Below are 16619 nucleotides of genomic sequence, written 5' to 3'. Positions count from 1 at the left end.
AAGGTGGTTGAGGGGGCTAAAAATCAAGTCGACACCAACAAGGCAACAAGGTGTCGCTTAGGCGACCAAGGCGACCCCAGAAATCAAGGCGGGAGCAAGGCGCCTCGACGCCTTGACAACTATGATGCTTATGTAGTTTATTGATTATAGGAACATTATAGTTATAACAACATTCAATAAATAAAGATTGAGTGCAATAAGTTTTACTCAGAATGAGGCTTCTAAAACCTCCATTTATAATTCCTATACTAAGTATACTTTCCCTATTGGAAAAATGTATTATGAATAGTTTATTCTCTTCCACTTTTATTTCATGACTTTAGTGAATGTAAACTTAAAAATTATATGTTAATGAGCAAGAATAGAAGTTTGAAGGGTTTAAGTTAAGCATTCTTACTATCATAAGGGGATTTAAGAAAAAAATGTGAGAGTTAGTTATAGCCATTTGATATTATTTTATATGGATCATATCCCATAAAAATGCTTGAAAAATTTCCCTATGGAAAAAGGAGGAAAACAACTCAACCTGCCAATAAAGAATTTCTTGCATAGCAGCACTGGTTGGGACACCCTCAGGCCACATTGGTATAACTATATACACCGAAAAACGCTCATTCACAGCGATTTTGCTAGCAATTTTCAGGGCAATCTCCATAGGCACTAAATTATCTGCACCTGTTTAAACAGTAGAACAAAAACCTCAAAAGCCTATTCTTTGTAGGCACATGCATTGTATATATACACATGTATCTGCTTCAGAGTATTCATTACAAACATAAACATCATAGCAGATTGTTGATTGTAACAAGAGAGAGTTTAAATTCTTTAAGCCACACAGAGCATTGTTAAACCATCACAGCTCACCTGCAAAACATCATGACGTATAGTTGATTGTGCAATAAGCATAAGGCCCTTATAACATACTGAGAAGAGACAAATCCCAATTATAGCATATACACAGCCAAAGAAAAACAAAGAGCACAATCATTTCTCCTCTGCGTGTCCTGGAATTTCAAGAGGAGATGCAAGCAAAGAAGAAGATAGTCAAGGACCTGAGAAGCACCCAGATCACAAACATTGTCCTTGCATAATAGTCCACATTAAATCAAGAGGACACCTAATTTCAACCATCTAATCAATCTAAATCATTCAGCAGAAAGATACAGTAACAGGAATCAGCATTTCAAACAACATCAAATTTACTGCCAAAGGTAAGGAAACCCTACCAAGCCCCAATTGTGGGTGATAATTATGTTACGTTTTAGAGTAGAAGAAGAAGAGAGAAAAGCTCCAAGAGAGCAAACATGATTTTTGGGTTTTGTGTGTTATGTCTCAAACTAGAGACAAACTTGTTTATATTGAAAAGAATAGATAATTACATAGAGGCCCTTGGCCTTATACACATGTCATAAAGAACATATAAAAGATGTGGTTATATACAAATATACCCCTGACTACTATTCTTAACACTCCCCCTCAAGCTAGATGGCATATGTCATACATGCCCAGCTTGTCTAACAAGCAATCAAAGTGATAAGAGCTAAGTCCTTTGGTGAAGATGTCGGCCACTTGTCCATATGTCTTCACAAAAGGAGTGCAAATGATTTTTGATTCTATCTTCTCCTTGATAAAATGTTTGTCAACCTCAACATGCTTTGTCCTGTCATGTTGGACTGGGTTGTGGGCAATACTTATGGCTGCCTTGTTATTAAGGGTATCAATTGGGATGGTTCCCGGTATTTGGGACGGGACTGTTCCGGTACCGGTACCAAAAGTGCCAATCCCAGTGCCGTCCCATTTAGTTAACGGGACCAAACCTAGATCCCAGTCCCGATTACTAGCGGGACGGGACGGTACCGGTTCTTAAATGGTTCTAGGCACTGTAGAAAAAGGGAGAAGTTTAATTTTTTCTAACAAGGCGGGTATATTAGTGTTGTGGAATTTTTTCACTATCATGAAATCTAAGTTGTCTACTGAAATCATAGTTTTACTTCTTCAAACTTCCTAAGATCACATATAATAAGCTTCTCATTTTTTTAAATCTAGAGAAGTCTTACAAAATGGAAGAATCCCGTTGTGTTTCCTTTTTGATTTTCCCAAACAAAACTCTATTTATCACACATGTCACATGGTAGTATGGTACAAAGTACGAAGTGCAAAAAGGAAGAACCTGGTAGATGTAGTTGGTCGAGGGAGGAGGGAATAGCACTTTAGTAGATTCTGTGAGGAGAGACTTCAAGCTATGGCTATTGACTTGTTCTTCCTCTTCGTATTCAAAAGGCAATTAGTGAAACCCTAATGAGTCGTAATTCTTATACCCTTTTTTTTTTTTAAAAGATCTTATATACGCTTTCTTTTTAAACGGTACTAGTAGTTTGGGTACCATCCGGTACCTAATTGGTATTTCGGTACTGGTACTGTTGGGAATCCCGTCCCAGAACCGTCTCGTCCTATTTATCATTCGGTACCAAAATCAGATACCAGTACCGTCCCATTTACTAATGGGATGGTCCGGTACCAGGTTTTAACGGGACGGTTCCCGGTTCCGGTCCCAAATTGACACCCTTACTTGTTATCATAGTATAAGCTCATAGGTTTAACAGTCTCAAATCCCAATTCTTGGACAAGTTTCTTCAACCACAAGATTTCACACACTTCGTGAGCCATGGTTCTAAACTCTGCCTCTGCACTCGACCTAGCCACCACAGGTTGCTTCTTACTTCTCTAGGTGACCAAATTTTCACCAACAAAGGTACAGCATCCAGAGGTGGATCTTCTATCAGAAATAGATCCAGCCCAGTCAGCATCAGTGTATGCTTCAATCCTTAAGTGACCATTTCTAGAGAAGAGAAGACCTTTTCTAGGGCATGACTTCAAATATTTGAGGATCCTGTAAACCGCATCAAGATGTCCCATCTTGGGTGCATGCATCAACTGACTTACTACTCCAACAGCATAGGCTATGTCAGGTCGGGTAAGGGAAAGATAGATTAGCTTGCCTACCAATCTTTGATATTTTTCAGCGTTCACAAGAGGTTCACCACAATCTTCCCCTAGTTTGTGATTCTGATCAATAGGGGAGGAGACTAGTTTGCACCCTAAGTAGCCTGTCTCTGTAAGCATATCAAGGACAAACTTCCTTTGACAAACATTGATTCCTTGCTTGGATCTTAAAACTTCAATCCCCAGAAAATACTTCAATGGACCGAGATCTTTGATCTCAAACTGTCGAGCCAAGTAAAGTTTAAGCTTTGAGATTTCAGCCTCATTGTTTCCCATGACTACAATGTCATCAACGTTTATAATGAGAGCTGTAATAGTGCTGTCCCTCTTTTGTATAAACAAGGTGTGACCGGCTTGACTTTGAGTGTATCCATTCTGTAAGGTAGCTTGTCTAAACCTCTCAAACCAAGCCTTAGGAGACTGTTTGAGTCCATAAAGAGCCTCCCTAAGATGACATACTTTTCCACTGCTACCAGGATGCTTGAACGCAAGAGGAGAGTGCATATAGACCTCTTCTTCTAAGTCCTCATGTAAGAATGCATTCTTTACATCAAGCTGGTACAATCGCCAATCAAGATTTGCAGCCACTGAGAGAAGTACACGAATGAAATTATGCTTGGCCACTGGAGCAAAGGTCTCCTGATAATCAATGCCATATACCTGTGTATAACCCTAAGCAACAAGTCTTACCTTATACCTCTCCACAGTACCATCAGATTTGAACTTGACATGAATACCCATCTGCATCCAACAGGGATTTTCCCTTTTGGGAGTTCAACAAGATCCCAAGTGTGATTCTTCTCAAGAGCCACCATCTCTGTATTCATTGCTTCTCTCCATTTTGGGTCAGCCATAGCCTCTACTACATTCTTAGGAATAGATATGGAGGAGATAGTCACAGTGAAGGCAACACCTGTAGGTGAGATAGAATCATAGGAAACAAACTTGGCAATAGGATTAGTACATGCCCGTGTTTCCTTGCGAAGAGCAATGGGAAGATCTAGGTCTGAGGATGGGGAAGTGGAGGAAGGTATACCTGTCTCAATGGATGGAGACGAAGGAGGATTTTGGCAGGTCTTCTTTATGAGAAGCCATGAAGAAGGATTGTGGCTCGTCTTCTTTGTATACACCAGCAGCTCCCCTTGTTCTCCATTCACCTGTACACTAGGAGGCCCCCCCTCAGCAACAGTATCCATAGAACTTTTCTTTCCCTTGTCAATCTGAAAAGGAGGAATAGGAACAAGAGAAGAGGAAGGCAAGGGAACAAACTCAGGAACCTCTTCAACCTCACCACTAAGGGATGAACACTCCCCCTGAAGAGGTGACTGAAAATACGGTGTGGTTCAAAAAATGGACATCTTTTGAGAGAAGCCACCGACGGGTAGGAGGATGATAACGTTTGTATCCTTTGGAGGTAGAGGAATACCCAAGAAAGAGGCACTTCAGGGCCTTAGGATCCAATTTAGTGCAGGCAGATTTGCTAATATGTACATAGCAAATGCAACCAAACACCCTTGGTGGAAGAAAGAAAGAAGAAGAAAGTGAGGGTCAGACATCAAGAGGAACCTTGAAGTTCAAGACACTGATGGATATGTGATTAATAAGAAATACAGCAGTGAGTAAGGCATTAGACCAAAAGGCTTTTGGAACATGCATTATAAACCAAAGAGACCGAGCCACTTCCAGAAGGTGGCGGTATTTTCTTTCAGCAACCCTGTTTTGTTGTAGGGAATCAACATAGGCCACCTGATGGATAATCCCATGGTCAGAAAAAAGGTTTCCAAACCACCATACAGAATTGAAGGGTATAAAAAAATTTAGGGATTTTATAACGAAAGACCTAGGAATGCTAGTTTAGGCATCCAGTCAAACACCTTGTAGGTATTAGAATAACAAGCTCTTCTTAAAATTGTTGAATTCCTTTACTTTAAACATAACGCAGTCAAGACAAGAACAATTGAGAACAGAAAGGGACTAAAACTGAAAGATTTGACAATGCTTTACTCAACAATAGGTATGAATGGAGTAATGGGTCACCGAATGTCCCCTCCGTTTGGGAGTGAACACCATGGATCCCATCAATATTCCAATTCATCCTACAGTTGAGTTAGGTATTGCAGAACCAGAAGTGAAAGTCTTCATAAGGGAAGCCCTGTAAGCAAGAGTTGTACAGACTTATATACTACAACCCAAACCTCGAAAATATAAATAAAAGTATAATGATTGAATTATATGCAAATATCATGAACAGAATAGAATTTAAATAAAAGAAGAACAGAAATGAACACTAAAGAATAAAAAGAACAATAATAATAATAAGAATGAGAATATTTTCTTTGGACTTTTAGGTTTAGATAACTACTTTGTCGACATGGTGAGTGAGCCTTGTAATGGATTGTCCCCAAGTTACCTTAGATACTCTAGGACCCCCCCTCTTGAATATTCTTATGTGTTTAGAGAAAGAATAGGAGAGTTGGAAATGAGAATAATGTCTTTGGTCAGTTTAAAATACTGCCTGACCCGAAACCGGTCAACAAAAGCCATCGACTAGTAGATCGTATGGTACACAAAACAGAAAACAACTTAAGAGTGTAAGTCATGAAGCAGTTGAAGTAACCTCAACTGTTCGGATTATCTTCTACGTCAATTTCGAGGACGAAATTCTTATAAGATTGGGGGAATGTGAAACCCGCTATAAATTTAAACTTTGGAACCTGTGTGATTTCAGGTTCTGGTTCAATGCCCATGCTAGCCTCTATGTTGTGGGCTATCTCGGTTGAAAATTCAGACCAATCTCGTGACTCGCCTATAAAGGCATTCCGAACAGCCAACTAACTTGGTCTCTAATGAGTCTGAGGTGTCTAGCGGAAGACAACACATAAGCTTTGCATGCTGGATTGATAGCCTGCAAAACCTCACTCTACTCTAGGCCAAATTATAGGTGAGAATCTCTTCTTGTACGTATATTTAAAGTATTTTTATTTAAATAGTATATAGGGGCAGAATAGTAATTCCTCTTGTGGGACCCACATCCCCGTATGGAGTGAGCTGCCCACGTACCATTACAGCCGGGCTCTCATTATTGGCGTAGGATTCTTTTCCCATGACATAAATTAAAGTCATTCTTGACTTAACACCTTAAGAATCTGTTTTGAGAATCCATTCTCAAATCTGATTTTATTAATGTCCAACCAAACAAGCCTCAGTGTAGCCTTCCTATATAAGAAAGACTTAGCCCTTCATTTCATTTCTCTCTCCTAAACCAAGAACCAATTCTGCCAAGAGAGAAAGAAGTGGAGAAAGAGGAGAATAGGAAGAAAAGAAAAGAAGAAGAAGAGAAAGGAAGGAGAAGAGAAGAGGGTTTGGGTTTGACATTTGAGATCTATTTGGAGCTTGGAACTAGGAGTTCCTCCACAAGCTAGGAATTTGGGCTGCCATTGTCTTCTCCATCTTCAGATTCAGGTAGGCCCTTGAGCCTATTTCTGTTTTTGACCTAAATTCTTTCTTTCTCCTTCAATTTCCATTAGGGTCACAACTCTATTAAACCCTAGCATAGGAATTGGTTAAACCCTCACATTGGGACATGTTTTTGGGTTTAAATGGCCCAATTCACTATACCCACCTTAATTGTACACTCTCCCATCTAATTAAGCCCATGCATGTGAAGATCCATGCAAATCCAGCCAAACCCCCAATTCTGAACTGGCAGCCGGATGGAGTTGCAGGCACCATGGCGGATGTCCGGCCCCTGTATCAGGTTACATCCGGCTGCCCCCTGCTGTGATTTGGTTAGTCTGGTTGTTTAGGGTATTGACCTAGGTTTTCTGCTATACTTAATACATACTACTTGATGTTTATTTAGGACTGTAAAGCCAGCTTATAAGGTTGTTATTGTGGGATTGGAAGCTAATTTGGTTTGGATACTCATCCAACCTTAGGTAAGGGATTTTGACTTTAATTTGGTATGTTTATGATATTAATTTCTGTTTTATTGTGGCTGCCATATCATGCATCATTCTTATAACTCTATTCATGTAGTTTTATTAGCTTTAACTTCTTTGCATTAGATGTGCATGATTTAGGTTACATTTTCATATTGTATTTGCATATATTACTTGTTCTTGGAAATACTATGATTTATGATGATGTTGTTGGACAGCTTTACTGTATTACCTCTTATTGATGTTGGATAACCTGTGGTAGGTTCAAAGCGATGATTCCGGAATGCCATTTACTGTCCCATATCCGAAGAGTACTACAGGAATGGGAATAAACAGTGGGGTTAGCATTTGGGGGTTCGTTATGGTCAGATGTGTAATGCCTGAGCTGCCGGGTCCCCACCATAGTAGAATGGTATCGCTCGGGTGACCGACGCCTGGTTATGTGTTTCCGGGACCGAGGATATCATATCTACTACAGTAGCACTTATACCCCATGAGACCTAGTATCAATGTTAGGAGCATACTTAACTTAGGTCATTCATCATGGACTATCTACATTTGCTTGTGTGTTTCCCTTGCTGGGCTCAGTGGAGCTCACCCCTGTGGACGTCCTTATTTTTCAGATGACTCTTCTACTGCTGCCTGTGTTTCTGTGGGAGTTACTTCTGCTCTGGATCCTCCTACTGCTCCTAGAGTTAAGGCTCCGCTGTATGTGGAGCACGATGTCTCGTGCTCGTGTGACGACTGTGCTTTCTCTTGAATGTGCCTGACAGTCCAGGCTATCTCCCCCACTCTTTTATGTTTATACAACACTTTTGTATATTTTATTATTATATAGATCTTGTATCTTTTGTTTGGGTTACTGGTATGAATTGTACAGATGTAACTCAAACTTCAGTTAATATATATGAATGCATTATCACTTAGCCTTCTCTATTATTGACATTATCTCTATTATTTAATTGCTTCCGCTGTGTTTAAATTACTGTATATTGTGATAATTGTCGTGAATAGTATTGCACTTGCGATCCTTGGGATTGGTTGGATGTCAGAGACATCCAGTCGCATTTGGCCCTCATTAACCAGGCCGGGGTATGATAGGAGCCCTAAAAGAGACCCCAGCTTCTGCTGAAGGTGCTTGTGGAAACCATACCACCTATGACAACCTTCGTCGTAGGAGCCATTCAATTTGCAAAGGTCGAACACGAACCCGGCAACACCAAAATCACCGTCCTTTTAAGTTTTCATGTTACCGGAGCTCGCGGACTCTTCTCTGGTCACAACCGATTTGTAGCCCTGGCCTTTGAAGAAGTCGATCCTGAAGATCTTAACATTATACTCTAGGATACCCCTGCTACCGATCTAGAGAAGGAGTCCTCTGAGATGAGATCGCCTTCTCTGGTGAACGATCCCCCCTGCCCCAACAGTCTGAGTCTCCTATGCAATTTGGGAACCCTTCCCCTCTCTCTAACGTCTCTCATCCCAACAACCAACCTCTGTCGTGTTCTCCCAGGTCTATCCCTTTGAACCTGCGGATTACCCCCCTCCTCAAAGGGCAAGTTAAATCCTTTTTTAGTCCCTCGATGCCTTATTGCTCCCCTTGGAATGGGCCCTCCCGTGGTCCTTACTCCCCCTTTGGCCGTTTACTCTCATGCCCAGCCCATGACCCGCCTTCCTTTGGTTGATCCTGTTGGTCTTATTGGACCAGTCCCTTTTACCCATTCAGACTCTAACCCATCCATCCCAGCTAACCCCGTTTGGACCTAAACCCCTCTGCGCCCCAGTCTATTACCCCTGTCCCTTTGAGTTTTTTGCCACTGTCACTCTAACTCCCCTCCTTTTCCTAAAAATCATCCCTACATTGCCTATTCCTTGCCCTCTCGGAGAAGACTTTGCCACTAAGCTCGGATTTCAGAGTTCATGCCCTCCATTGTGAGCCAATAGATCCTGGATAGTTTCCTTCGCATTGGATGGCTCTTCCCCTTTTTTTGTAAGTCCTTGCCTTGATTAGGCAGGGCTTTGTTTTTTAGCTCGTGCTTGTATTTCCCTCCCCCTGTCTTTCCTTTTGGTTAATGAATTTTTTATTCATAAAAAAAAAAAAAAAAAAGCTATGTCTTGCTGAGAGTGGGATAAATATATTAGTCTTCTAACCAAACCTCTGATATATACCTATGTCAATTGGTTCACCATCATTGTCCTTGAGATGGGAGTTAGGCTCTAAATGCGTATCTGCTGGTTTACAACCCAACATTCCTGTATCTAATAAGATATCAAGAGTATACTTCCATTGAGAGAGGAGACACCTTGAGCTGAATATGAAACTTCTATGTGAAGGAAATATCAGTTGAGTTTTATGTTGTAGATGTAAGTGATAGGAAGAGAGGAAGTTGAAGGAGAAAGATGGAAGAAGGAGAAGAATAATTCGGTTGTAATTGTTGTGTTTGAGATGATTCTCTCCACACCTATATTACTCAACTAACAACCCTAAACATATTACATCCAACCCTTGGAACTAGATAAAGTCCAGTTCCTAAAGTATCCCTAGAACATAAATTCTAGTAACTCTAACACTCCCCCTCAAGCTGGAGAATAAATGTCATGCATTCCCAGCTTGCATAGGAGAGTACCAAATTGAAGAGAGGCAAGTGCCTTGGTGAAAATGTCTGCCAGTTGATCACCAGTCCTCAAAAAAGGAGTGCAAATACAGCCAGAGTCTATCTTCTCCTTGATGAAGTGTCAGTCCACTTCAATGTGTTTTGTCCTGTCATGTTGCACTGGATTGTGAGCAATACTGATAGCTGCCTTGTTATCACTGTAGAGCCTCATAGGACCTTCAGTGCCAAACCCCGATTCTTGCATCAATCGTTTTAACCAAATGAGTTCACACACTCCATGAGCCATAGCTCTAAATTCTGCCTCTGCACTAGATCGGGCCACAACAGGTTGTTTTTTGCTGCTCCATGTGACTAAATTTCCTCCAACAAATGTACAATAACCAGAGGTAGATCTCCTGTCTGTGATGGATCCAATCCAATCAGCATCAGTGAAACCTTCTACTCTCAAGTGATTGTGCCTGGCATACAACAGTCCTTTCCCAGGAGAAGACTTCAAATATTTGAGGATGCGATACACAACATCCAAGTGACCACTCTTGGGGGCATGCATAAATTGGCTTACCACTCCCACTGCATAAGAGATATCTGGATGAGTCATAAAGAGGTAGATAAGCTTCCCTACTAGTCTCTGATACTTTCTCGCATCAACAAGATAAGGACCACAATCTTCTCTTAGTTTGTGATTCTGCTCAATAGGAGAATTTACTGGTTTGCATCCTAACATCCCTGTCTCTGTCAACAAATCAAGAACAAACTTCCGTTGACATATGTTGATTCCTCTCTTGGTCCTTGATACTTCAATCCCTAATAAGTATCTCAAGGGACCCAGATCTTTGATTTCAAATTGTTGAGCCAAGTAGTTTTTTAGTTTATCTATCTCAATTGTATTATCTCCAGTGACCACAATATCATCAACATAGACTATGAGGGCTGTGATAGTACCGTTGCCCCACTTGGTAAAGAGGGCGTGGTCAGCTTGGCTCTGGGAATATCCATTCTTCGGAATAGTCTGCCGGAAGTGCTCAAACCATGCCTTTGGTGACTGTTTGAGGCCATATAGTGCCTTCTTGAGGAGGCACACTTTCCCTTCAGCTGAAGACAATTTGAAGCCTGGTGGGTTTGCATGTACACTTCCTCTTCCAAGTCGTCATGAAAAAAGGCATTCTTCTCATCCAACTGATATAATGGCCAATCCTTATTGGCAGCCACTGATAAAAGAACTCTTATAGAGTTGTGCTTAGCCATAGGAACGAATGTCTCCTGATAGTCAATTCCATAGACTTGACTGTACCCCTTGGCCACCAACCTTACTTTGTATCTCTCAATAGTACCATTAGATTTATACTTGATTGTGTAGACCCATTTGCACCCAACTGGGACACGCCCCCTGGGAAGATCCACAAATTGCCAAGTACCATTCTTCTCAAGTGTCATCATCTCCTTAGACATAGCTTGTCTCCATTTTGGGTCAGACATAGCATCAATAACATTCTTAGGAATAGAAGCAGTAGAGAGAGCAACAATAAAGGCAAGACCTGTAGGAGAAAGAGCATCATAGGAGACAAACTGGGCTATAGGATTAGTACAAGGTCTTTTCCCTTTTCTAACAACAATAGGAAGGTCTAAATCAGATGGAGTAGAAGGGATGTCACCTGATGGAGAATGAATCTCAAGATGCAGAGCTGGATCCAAAGAGGACTCTTGGTAGGTCTTCTTTCCTTCATTATGCAAGCCTTCACCTCTCTTATATTTAATGTGGTAATCCTTCTCCTCACCAAAACCATTGTCAACAACCAAATCTGTATTCACATCCACATCCACAACCCTGTGCTTTCCAATGTCAAGCATAACGGGAGAGATAGGTAGAGGATAATGAAGGAAATCAGCAGCCTGTTCACTTCCACAATTCTCCCCTTGAAGAGGATGCTGAGATGGTGCAAAGAAAGGGACAGACTCAAGGAAAGTGACATCTTTGGAGGTGAGACACTTGTGAGAAGATGGGTGATAGCAATTGTAACCATTGGTAGTAGAAGACTACCCAAGAAGGAGACACTCGAGAGCTTTGGGATCAAGTTTAGTACGATGTGATTTGTTAACATGCACATAACAAACACAGCCAAAGACTTTAGGAGGACGAGAGAAAGCAGAAACCTATGGAGATACGATTTCTAAGGGAGATTTGAAATCAAGAAGTTTGGTAGGCATGCGATTAATGAGAAAGTAAGCAGTAAGAAGAGCTACAGACCAGAAGGTCTTAGGAACATGCATGCCAAACAAGAGACTACGGGTGACCTCCAAAAAATAGCGATTTTCCTCTCAGCAACCCAATTTTGTTGGGGGTGTCAACATACAGGAGCTGATGGATAATGTCATTATTAGTAAAGAAGGCTTGGAGGCTACCAAACATGTATTCTCCTCCTTTATCAGACCGAACAATTATGATACGAGTATGAAACTGAGTAAGAACCATCTGATAAAAATTCTGAATGCATCACAAACATCACATTTATGTTTCATAAGAACAGTCCAAGTAGCACGAGAAAAATCATCAACAAATGACACAAAGCAACGATAAGCCAAATAGAGAGGTAGGAGGGAAAGGTCCCCAAACATCAGTATGCACTATATGGAAAGGAGCAGCAGTTCTATTACCATGATATGGATAAGAAGAACGGCAATGTTTGGCAAACATACATTGTTCATATTGAAAAACATGAGAAGAAGCAATAGAAGAAAATAAGTGAGGCAACTGTTTCCTCATTACAACAAAAGATGGATGGCCACAACGACGACGCCATAACATAACAGACTCCACAGAACTACTATCATTATGTCCACACACATAGGACTGAGCTTTGGGCAAAAAAGGGTGAAAAAAGTAAAGGCCTTGCTCCTCACGTCCACTACCAATAATCCTCTTCGTCGCCAAATCTTGAAAAAGACAATGAGAAGGAACAAATGTGACACAACAGTTCAGAGATTTATTCAAATGACTCGCAGATAAAAGATTAAGTGTAAGATTAGGGACATGAAGAACGGAGGTAAGGAAAATAGATGATGTAACGGGGATAATACCCTTACCAGATATGGAGGAAAGATAGCCGTCAACTACCCTAACCTTATCCTTACTAGAGCAAATGGTATAGGAATCATAATAGTGGGGTCACCTACTCTATCAAAGGTCTGGGAGACATTATCCCAGATTGTCTTGGCAGTTTCTTTCCTTATAAACCAGAGGAGTTCACAAATACCTTGTGCCATAGCCAAAAATTCAGCTTCAGCACTAGATCGAGCTACAACAACTTATTTTTTGCTTCTCTAAGTAGTTAGGTTTCCTCCAACAAATGTGCAATACCCGGATGTTGACTTCCTATCATTAGGGTTGTCAGCCCAATCTGCATCAGTGTAAGCTTCTATCCGGAGATGATTTTTTATTTTTTTTTAATGAAAGTGTAATCACAAACCACACACCAATCCCAAAAGGTTTTATCCGGAGATGATTATTTGGAGAATACAATACCCCTTTTCCAAGAGAGGACTTGAGATACTAGAGTATCCCGTCGATCTGCCTTCAGTGAGAAGTGTAGGGATCACGATATATTGATCGACAAGGTTCGAGAACTGGTCTCGGTGGCATCTCGGCTAGGCCAAACCGAAAGTCGAGCGAGATCTCGCCGAGATCTCGGCGAGTCGGGTGCAATTTTTTTTTTTGACTCGGACCCCCAACTCGGTGGGTTGTACACATATTTTGGGGTCCAAACTTGGTATCCAGCCTATTTCAGTGCCATTTAAACACAATGGCATGCCCAGATTGCAAAAAACAAGTCCAAATATGAGTTTCACTGGACCATAGGTTGGTGGCTAGCGACGAGTCGTACTAAAAGTCTAAAACAACATAATCTATATATAATTTAGTAAAACATAGCAAATTAGCAATCAAAACATTCTAATTAGCACACATCAATCAAACTCCATAGATTTGGGGAAGAAATAGAAAACACCTTTGAAATCTTGCAAATAGGTGATGATGCTCCAAATTGGCGCTTCAATCTTCACTGCACTTCAATCTAACCTCCAAACAAACACTTCCATCCAACAATCGAAAGAAAGAAGAAGAAATTTAAGGAGAGGTTTTTCCTGTTTAAGCCTAAGAACTTTTCGCTCTCTCTTATGTTGGAAATGGTTTTGGTGAAAATGGGCTAAATACAACTAACTAGCATCTTGTCAACCGAGATCTCGCGAGATCTCTGTATTGGTTTTTGTACTAAAAACCATGATTTTCACCTTCAGATATCACAGATCTCGGTAGATCTCGGTCGAGAATTAGTTTTTGTACATCCAAGCAGAGAACGGAATCTCGCGAGATCTCGCAGTTCTCGAACTGACAAACACTCACAAGAAGTGATATTTGGTCGGGTATGTAAGAGGTATAGATCGCCAACTAACCTTTAATACGCTATCATTACTCTTAAATGTATGGTCCGAGGTATCGCGTTTACATCAAGCATCTCGTTTCATTCATAACAGTATATTTTCTTTGGGAGAGAGATATGCCCTTAGCTAAATAGGCCACCTCAATCCCTAAGAAATATCTTAATTTGCCCAAGTCCTTGACTTCAAATTCTATGCCCAAATAAGTTTTTAGCTTCTGGATTTCTTGTGCATCACTGCCCGTGATTACTATGTCATCAACATAGACAATCAAGATTGTCAATTGCTGTCCCACCCTTTTAACAAACAATATGTGGTCAGCATTGCTTTGCTTATACCCATATGCAACCATAGCCTTATGGAATCGGCCAAACCAAGCCCTTGGTGACTGCTTCAGACCATACAGAGCCTTCTTCAACTTACACACCTTTCCTTGAGTCTCTGAAGAGGTAAAACTAGGAGGTATCTCCATGTAAACATCCTCTTCCAAGTCTCCATGTAGGAAGGCATTCTTCACATCGAGTTGTTGGAGTTCCCATCCTTGATTCACAGCGCAAGAAATAATGACCTGCACAGTATTCATCTTTGCTACAGGAACAAGGTCTCTTGATAGTCAATTCCTTGGATTTGAGTAAACCCTTTGGCTACTAATCGTGCTTTGTATCTTTCTACTGAGCCATCAGCCTTATGCTTCACAACAAAGACCCATTTACAACCAACAGGTCTCTTTCCCAAAGGGGTACTTACCAAATCCCAGGTCTGATTTTCTCAAGGGCAAGCATCTCTTCATTCATTACATCCTTCCATTTTTGTTCAGCTATTGCTTCCTGCCAATTGTTAGGAATAGAGACAGAGGTAAAGAAGATACGAAAGCATGGAAACCAGGAGTTAGAGAGTTGTATGACACAAAGTTAGAAATGGGGTGTTGTGTACAACTTCTTTTTGGTTTTCTAATAGTAATGGGTAAATCGAGACTGGGATCAAGAGGAGGCTTACCAAAAATACGACTAGGAGCACGACTTGGAGTAGGAATAGATGCCGATTTTGTAGGTGGTGCAGTGGTGGTGGTCTCTTTCTCTTTGTATCGAGGGCCATCCAAAGGAAAATCAGTTCCCTGAGAGTATGTTTGTTTCACATTTTTCTCCCCCTGCACCTGCTGCTCAGTCTGTCCCACTTCTTGTTCCTGACTTGTAACTCCATCTTCTAGTTCAACCGAAACATCCTCTATAGTAGGTATTTCAACATCCAAAGGAGCAATCAGCGGGACCTCTTCATTACTTAGAATCTCCCCCTGAAGAGGTACTGGCTGCGGAAAGTAAGCCTCAGACTCCCGGAAAACTACATCCATGGTGACAAAACACCTTTCTTGTAGGAGGATGATAGCACTTATATCCCTTCTGGGTGGCTGAATAACCAAGAAAAATACACCGTAACCCTTTGGGATCAAACTTGCCGTGTATATGGTGATTTCGTGCAAACACGACACAGCCAAATACTTTTGGCGGCACAGTAAAAGTGGATCTCCCAACTAGCAGATCCAAGGGACAGCTGCCATGTAAGACCCGACAGGGAAGTCTATTGATTAGATAAGTGGCGACGAGTACAGCATCACCCCAGAAATGAGGAGGCACAACCATAGAAAACATAAGAGAACGAGCAACCTCCAATAGATGTCTATTCTTGCGTTCAACCACCCCATCTTGAGCAGGAGTGGCAGCACAAGAAGTCTGGTGTATGATCCCGTGGCAGTCCAAATACGAGTGAAAGGCACCATCCATATACTCTTTACCATTATCTGATCGAAGAATCTTCACCTTGGCATTGAACTGGCCTAGACCATTTGCTATGCATCAAATAAACCCAAGTTGTCCGGCTAAAACAATCAATGAAGGTGACAAACCATCTAAAACCAGAAGTAAAAACATATCGGGCAAGCCCCCATACATCAGAATGGATTAAACCAAAAGGAATCAAGCTTTGATTATCTGAAATTGGAAAAATACTTCTAGTTTGCTTGGCCAAAATGCAAGCATCATAAGAAAAATTGTGTTTATCACATTGTTTCACTAGACTAGGAAATAAATCAGATAGAACTCCAAATGGGGGATGGCCCAAACGACGGTGCCAATTATTCAACTCAAATAGTGCAGAATCAAAAGTAGAAGATGCCGGCTGAGATGTCAAAGCTGTCCGAGAATCGCCAAGCATGTACAGACCACCAACCACCTTACCACATGCAACCGTATCATTCGTTTCCAAGTCCTGGAATAAACAATGAGTTGGGAAAAAAATTACTTTGCAGTTTAAATCCTTAGTTATGCTACTAATGGAAAGCAAATTAGTTATAAACTTAGGAACATGAAACACAGAAGAAAGAGTCAAAGAGGAAGTGTACTGAACAGATCCCTTTCCCGAGATAGGAGATAGAGACCCATCTGCAACACGAACCTTAGAATGACCAGATAGAGGAAAATATGTGGAAAAAATAGACGAAGAACCTGTCATATGGTCGGTTGCCCCAGAGTCAATAACCCAAGAATTAGGCATGACCCAGGTGCAATTCCCACCAAATGAAATACCTGTGGAAGAAGATGGATTGGAAGGGGTAGGCAGAGACAGAGCCGAGGCA

At 41.1% G+C, this 16619-nt stretch overlaps 1 protein-coding gene across 4 annotated transcripts in view; it reads right to left on the bottom strand.

Moving 5' to 3' along the window:
- LOC122660397 (phospholipase D delta-like) overlaps positions 1-16619 on the bottom strand; it is a 55308-nt gene that overhangs the window by 13339 nt on the left and 25350 nt on the right. For all 4 annotated transcript variants that reach the window (XM_043855693.1, XM_043855694.1, XM_043855691.1 and 1 more), the window contains one exon: positions 527-675. In XM_043855693.1, coding sequence (XP_043711628.1) covers positions 527-675 — 149 coding nt within the window. The remainder of the gene's footprint in view (positions 1-526; positions 676-16619) is intronic.

The sequence above is a fragment of the Telopea speciosissima genome, chromosome 4 (genome assembly GCF_018873765.1).
Source record: "Telopea speciosissima isolate NSW1024214 ecotype Mountain lineage chromosome 4, Tspe_v1, whole genome shotgun sequence".
Lineage (NCBI taxonomy): Eukaryota > Viridiplantae > Streptophyta > Magnoliopsida > Proteales > Proteaceae > Telopea > Telopea speciosissima.
Note: the sequence above shows the minus strand (reverse complement) of the source record. Positions and strands in the feature narration are given on the sequence as shown.